Below are 7,515 nucleotides of genomic sequence, written 5' to 3' on the forward strand. Positions count from 1 at the left end.
GACCCATCCACCGAGAGCACCCAACGAAAATCATCCCCCGCACTTTGCACTGTTTCAGAAGATAGCTCGACCACAAAGTCAGCGAAGATTTGCCCCTTGATCGGTCCTCGGGGCTCATACTTAATGTCGAATTCTGACAACTCCACCGCCCATTTTACCATCCTCCCAGCTACATCTGGTTTCTTCAAAACCTTCTGGATGGGTAAGTCAGTCATTACCAACACCGTAAAGCTCTGGAAGTAATGACGCAGCCTCCTTGCCGAAAACACAACCGCCAGCGCTGCTTTCTCTAAGGCCTGATATCTCACTTCTGGACCCTGCAACACCTTGCTAACAAAATAGATAGGTTTCTGGACTTGATCTTGATCCTGGACGAGCACCGCACTTATCGCCTTCTTAGTTATGGCAAAATATAACCTGAGGGGCGTTCCCATTTGAGGTTTGCACAGAACTGGCGGGCTCGCCAAATACTCTTTGAGCTTCACAAAAGCTTCTTTACACTCCCTCGTCCAGACAAACCTGTTATTCCTCTTCAGACATTGGAAGTACGGGTGGCTTTTCTCTCCACTGGCAGATAAGAATCGAGACAGGGCGGTCATCCGGCCTGTGAGCTGTTGCACCTCCTTTACAGTGGCAGGACTCCTCATCGCCAGAATGGCAGCACACTTGTCGGGATTTGCCTCGATTCCCCTCTCTGTCAAGAGAAATCCAAGAAACTACCCTGCCTCCACGCCGAAAATGCACATCTCGGGATTCAATTTCAGCTTGTACTTGGCTATTGTAACGAACAACTCTTCCAGATCAGACTCTTCCAGATCAGTAACGTGCCTGCTCTTTTCCAGAGATGTCACGACCATATCGTCAACATATGCTTGCACATTCCTCCCAAGCATAGGCGCAAGCACCTTATCCATTAGCCTCTGGTACGTGGCTCCCGCATTCTTTTGCCCAAAGGGCATCACCTTGTAGCAATAACACGACCTTTCCGTCATGACAGCAGTCTTTTCCTCATCCATGGGATGCATCTTAATCTGGTTATATCCCGAGAAGGCGTCCAAGAAGCTGAGCATTTTACACCCTGACGCACTGTCCACCAGGGCATCTTACCTCCGCAGAGGATAAGAATCCTTTGGACAGGCTTTATTCAGATCCGTAAAATCAACACACATCCGCCATTTCCCACTGTTCTTCTTGACCAGAACGACATTGGCGAGCCATTCTGGATATTGAATTTCCCTGATATGGCCTGCCGCGAGGAGTTTCTGCGTCTTGTCCTTGATCGCCTGTCTCTTTTCTTCGTTCAACTTTCTCCTTCTCTGGCGGATTGGCCTGACTTGGGGATCCATTGCTAAGCAATGACACAGAAAATCGGGGTCAATCCCCGGCATGTCTAAAGCAGACCATGAAAATGCGTCCAGATGTCTACTTATTACCTTGGCGATCTGGTCTCGTGTCTTGCCATCTAAAGTCTTCCCCAGCTTACACGTTTTGCCGCCAATCTTCTTCTCAAGCCACTCCTTGACCGGTTGAGGCCTCTTCTCACTGGCGATCAGCGCTCTCGCAATTCCTGACTCCCTGGCGAGCTCCGGGCAGTTTTTCTCTTCCTCCGCCTGAGCGGCGTTTTCAGACCTCACCTCAACATCCACCATCACCCTATCCCTTTCGGCGGCCACTTCAAATGTTGTATCCACAACTAGCCGATTTACCTGTTCAGGCTCCACATCAGGGGGCGGCGTTGTGGTTACATGGCATACTGATCTCTTGTTCTTGAGGCTGTTTTCATAGCACTTCTTTGCCTCCTTTTGATCAGAGCGGATGGTGATGACCACCCCCTCCATTGAAGGTAACTTGACCTTCATGTGCCTCGTTGAAGGCACAGCTCCTATCCTGTTGAGTGTTGGCCTTCCCAACAGGATATTATATGCCGAAGGAGCGTTCATAACAAGGTACCTGATCTTCTCTGTGCGCGAGGCCAACCCATCTGTGAACGTCGTCCTTAACTCAATGTACCCCCTGACCTCAACTTGATCACCAGCAAAACCGTACAAGCAGCCCCCGTATGGCCTCAGCTGGTCGGGGGATAACTGTAACTTTTCGAAAGTCGGCCAAAACATCACATCTGCCGAGCTTCCTTGATCGACGAACACCCAATGAACCATCCTCCCCGCCGTAACAAGCGAGATTACAATGGGATCGTTGTCATGGGGCACAACATCCCTAAGATCTTCTTTGGTGAACATGATGTCCACATCGAGTGAGTGATCCTCAAAAGCCTCCACTGACATCACGGACCTTGCATATCTCTTCCGCTGTGATGCAGTACACCCACCACCCGAGAATCCAGCGGCTATAGTGTGGATCTCGCCGTGAATGGGTACTTCATGTTGTTGTCCCTCACCGCTCGCCGGTTGTGAACCTGACGATTGCCCCGTTTGCTTTTCCAGCAAATAGTCTTTCAAGAAACCACACCTGACCAACTTGGCGAGTTAGTATCCCAAAGCCAAACACGAATTGATGGAGTGGCCAAAGCTCTTGTGGAACTCACACCACGCGTCTGGTTTTGACCCCAACACCTTATCCGTCGTCTTCTCAGGTACTTTGAGCCCGGCAGCAATGTTCGGAATGGCAATCAGGTCAGCCAATCCCATCACAAACTCGTACCTCGGCGGGCGATTAGACTCTCTAGGCCGCCCTGACCCCTTCCCTTTGCTCTTCTTTGGATCATAAGGATGATGCATCCTTTGGTCCTTCTTCCCGGCCGCTGCCTCCATCACCCTCTGCGGCTGAATCCTCGTCTGAGCGTGTGGCTTAGCTGGAGCCACATTTCCTCTCTTCTCGGAAACTTCGCTCTCAGCGGCGATGTGAGCCACGACACGTCGCCGGATTTCCGCGAACGTGGCGGGGTGGCTACTGATCAGCGATTCGCTAAACGGCCCAGGCAACACGCCCTTTTTGAAGGCATGCACAAACATGTCCTCATCCTTTCCTGGCAAGTGAACAATCTGAGCTCCAAATCTGTTCAGAAAGTCCTTCAGAGACTCCCCTTGATACTGCCTCACATTGAACAGATCGTAAGACACCAATGGCGGTGCCTTGTTTACTATGTACTGCTCAACGAACATCTTGGAGAACTGCTGGAAGGTGGTAATGTGGCCAGTAGGTAGACTGACGAACCAGTCCAGCGTTGTTCCACTGAGAGTGCTCATGAACACCTTGCAGTAGGTTGCGTCTGAACCCCCTGAGAGCATCATCTGCGTGTGAAACGCCGTGAGATGAGCCTCAGGATCTTCCACCCCGGTGAAAGATGCTTTCACCGCTACCGCATTTCCAGGGACCACCGTGTCCATGATCTCCTGAGAAAACGGCATGGGAAAACTACGCGGTTGACTAAGCTCAAGAACGATGCCTCGTCACGATCTTTCTTCACCAGCTTTAACACCACATGCGCCTCAAGTCCACGCTACAGATGGTCTCCCTGAGAACCTTAAAACACAAGATGGCGCCTCTGCGGCCGATGGCGCTCCGACGCTCAAGTCAGTAACAGGAACACCCAAAAGTGCTCCTGTTAAGTTTATGTTGTAGAACCGTACTAAAGAGCTCTCAACCCAAAAAGTAATGAGCTGTAATCAACGTACCTCTGCAAATTCTGTTAAGATTATGTTTATACCTAGGTTTTTTCTCTCTCCAGGAAGTTATGCTTTGGACGCGTGGCTCGCATCCAATCCTGCACGTGTCATCATCTGGGCTGGGGTAACAGGTAGTACCCAACCCTACACGTGTCATCATCTGAGCTAGGATATCTTGAACGTCATTTTTATGTAACATTCAACCTTACACGTGTCATTATCTGGGTTGGGGTAACAGGTAGTACCCAGCCCTACACGTGTCATCATCTGAGCTATGATAACTTGAGCGTCATTTCTATGTAGTAACCAGTCGCACGGCCAAACCTCCTCTTCAAGGAGTAATCTAGCACGTAACACGCTCTGGAACACCATCCGACAAGGCGAGTATCGGATGCAACAAAGTACACCGTCTCTGTGATATCGCTTGTCCTAAGTGCCACTCTCCTCATTGCTACGCCATGCATGTTCTAGCTAAGGAAACCTCGCCATCGACGAATGTCCACTATGGGAATCTCGTCGTCGATGAGCAAGCTATTTCCTCCAACTCACTCGACCTTCACGTCCCATGTTGACGTAACAATCATCTTTACTGAACTTACACGCTTGAACTTACTCGCCTGAACCTCCAACAGCTTCAACTAAGTTTACTGGGAAACCCGGCGATGTGCTTCTTGTGGCGATGTCAGACCACCTGATCTTCCATTATCTAACACGGCGATGACACAAAAACCTGGCGACAATCGACTATGTATACTGCAGAACGCCACTTCCACAAACGGCGACTAGGCTCACTTCTGGACCATTCATCTTTCTCTTGTCCACGTGTCCCGTTAAACGTGCCCCACGTAGTCACTTACTAAACACGTCATCACACCCGATGACCTGATCGGTACACAATGGATACTTTTATTGCAGGAATTGGATTTGGAGATCAAAGATAAGAAAGGATGTGAGAACAATGTAGCAGATAATTTATCAAGACTAGCAAATGATAAGGTGACCACATTGGAGCCTGAAGTTCTTGCTGAATTTCAAAATGAGAAGCTACTGATAACCAAATTTAGCACGTAACGTGGACAAGAGAAAGGTGGGGCGTTCTGCGGCATACATAAGCGGTTGTCGCCGCTTTGTGGGTCACCAATGTGTTAGAAATGGAAGATCAGGTGATCTGACATCGCCCAAGAGAGGCATCGCTGAGCGAAGACATCGCCCAAGAGGAACAGTCGCCAAGTTAAGGCGTCGCTAGGAGAAGACGTAGCCAAGCGGAGATATCGATGGTGTTACCCCCCGATGCCCATGGGTAGGAAAGACCGTGGAGGGGGCGACATCATGAGGAAGTCTTGGACCTTAATAGCTCAGAACAGTAACAAAGAAAGGTGGCTCCAAGGCCATAAGTTCTAGTACCAGTAGGGGTAAACCTGACTCGTGAAGTATCCACGCCACTGCTGGAAGACCCTGGTACAGATACGACCCATGAGAGGGCCATGATCAGGGGAGAACCACGTGTATGATACGAGAGAAAGGTAGATGCACCCCCAGGGCGAGTGACTAGCGATTGGGGCGCATGAGTTGGCACCCAGAAAGTCACCCCACGCGCTAGGAGCACTTCGCAGGAAGGAGGGCCCACACAATGAAATAACCCTAAGTTGGGTTCCGGCGCTATGGGACCCTCTGCGCAGAAAAAAGATAAAGTCAGAAGGGCACGTGGCAATGCACACGTGCTCATTAAAGATTTCAGTGAAAGTTTGCTAAGGTACGCGTTAATTTAGTTGACGTATCAAATGTTTCAAGGCACATTTTTATACGCTTTCAATGCGCTTCAACGCGCTTTAAATGTAGGAGGTGTATAAAAAGGGGCCTTGGGACATTTGAAAGGGACTTTTGGACCTAATTCTCAGAGTTACACAGAGCACAAACCCTAGTTGTTTTTGCTGCGCACCCACTGTGAGCACAAGGCAATTAGGGCAACCCAGTTTCAGTGATTCAGTACAGTTATTTTTGACCACCTCCAAAGGGTGTGTCACCTTTGATGTTCCTCGTTAGCTGACTTGATCGTCGGAGTGCAAACGGCCGCGAGGGCGCCCCTTTGTTCACTTCTTTTCAGGTATTTACAGACGGAGCGGAACGAAGGTGCCATAGCTCGTGAGGACAAGCCACGCACGAAGACGACCCTGGTCAACCGGCGGGAACATTACTCTTCTGAGGTACCGAGGCCCGAGGCCTCCACGCCCTTACCGTGCCGCCTCCTATCGTGCCGCCCCCTCCACGGTCACTCTTACCCATGGGTATCGGGGGGCGCCTCCTACCGTGCCGCCCCCTCCACGGTCATTCTTACCCGTGGGCATCGGGGGGTGGCCCCACCTATCTGTAGGCGCTTCCTGCTTCGAGCCTACTCAACACCCGAGGCCGGTCAACACCCGAGGCCGGTCAACACCCGAGGCCAGTCAATGCTCGGGGCCTGACCGTCTCCCTTCTCATCTCCCTGTGCCCTTGATGGGTCCCACCAAGTGTTGATCTTGGTCAACGCCCGAGGACGGGTCGATACACAAATAATAAAATAAAAAATCCTATGTGCTTCCTAATCACTATTTAGGTTATGTATTTTAGAACAAGTTTTATTATTCAGGGAGCAGATCCAGCAAATGAAGTAAGACTGTAGATAAAGATTTTAACAAAAAGTTGGATGACTTCTTAAGAAAATAGGATTGAGCAAAAATATGGTTTTATCTTTCTAATTCTCTTTTCTTTTCGGTTATTTAATTATTTTTTTTGTTTAGTTTTTATTTTATTTTTTTTCGGTTATTTTGTTTTCTATTTATTTGCTTATTTGTTTAGTTTGTTTTAATTGCTTATTTTGTATTTTGAATAATTTGTTGTTTTATTATTTTGTTAGTTTTAGGTCTTGAATTATCTTTCTTGAATAAATTTCAATTTCAATTTGTTTGTTTTCTAGTTTATTTTTCACAAATAAAAAAAAAACAAGAATATTAATTTTGAATTGTGGAAAAAAAATTGTGTTTAAATATTAAATAGTGAAATGAATTAGACACAGGTTAGAAAAGAAAATATGATTGAATCCCTATTCAGATATAATTGAAATTGTGATACATGAAAATGTAAAAGGATGATTGATTAAGACAGAGAATGACAAAACAAAAAGGAATGAGACCAATTAAACCAAGTGAATGTGTGAACCTTAAACAGTCTTGAGAGTTTTACTGGTGAATTGACAGTTGTGGTTGCTTAATTTTTATTTTTGTTACATCATAAAAGAACATGAAGATGATTGATACATTTGTTTGTGTTAATTCGGAACCCAAGGTCAAATAGTCAACCTTTATCTTATTAGAATCTCATTTTTTTTATATATCCCCTTTGGGCCAAGAATTATTTTTTTAATATTGCATCTTAACTATTTCTGCCGGTTGACTCGAAACGCCTTCGTACGTCTACGTCACGCTTACGTCCAGAGTCCTTGCGTTCGCGTATGCTGTCCCTGTGATGAACACCTAAAACACAAAGACAATGGGTGCCCTAGCGACCATTTGCACTCAGACGCTCAAGACAGTACTAGGGCTAGGAAACACCAAAAACTGTATATTCTTGCTCTTGTGTGTGTAACAGCGCAAAAGGATTCTCCCTGGCCAAGTTTGTTAACTTACTATTTATAGACTGAAAACTAGGGTTTCCTATTTACCTGAAATGGGCCTTTCTGATGGGCGAGCCCAGCACTGTTGTTACCTTACTCTTAGGATAACCTAGCACGTGGGGTCCCTTACTGGAGTGCGACCTTTGACGGGATGACCACCTGGATGCCTTCTTGTGCACCTGATCTCTAGGATCACCCGCCTCTGAGAGTGCCCTAGCTGTTATCCATGCAGGCAACTCA

General features: G+C 47.6%; 1 protein-coding gene across 1 annotated transcript; it reads right to left on the reverse strand.

The window, feature by feature from the left end:
- Positions 1 to 2,486: 2,486 nt before the first annotated feature.
- On the reverse strand, positions 2,487 to 3,368 carry LOC137824788 (uncharacterized). The gene has a single exon (XM_068630467.1). It carries the CDS (start codon positions 3,366 to 3,368, stop codon positions 2,487 to 2,489), a length of 882 nt encoding a protein of 293 aa, XP_068486568.1.
- Between the last annotated feature and the right edge of the window lie 4,147 nt (positions 3,369 to 7,515).

Source organism: Phaseolus vulgaris, chromosome 8, assembly GCF_000499845.2.
Source record: "Phaseolus vulgaris cultivar G19833 chromosome 8, P. vulgaris v2.0, whole genome shotgun sequence".
NCBI classification, from domain to species: Eukaryota; Viridiplantae; Streptophyta; class Magnoliopsida; order Fabales; family Fabaceae; genus Phaseolus; species Phaseolus vulgaris.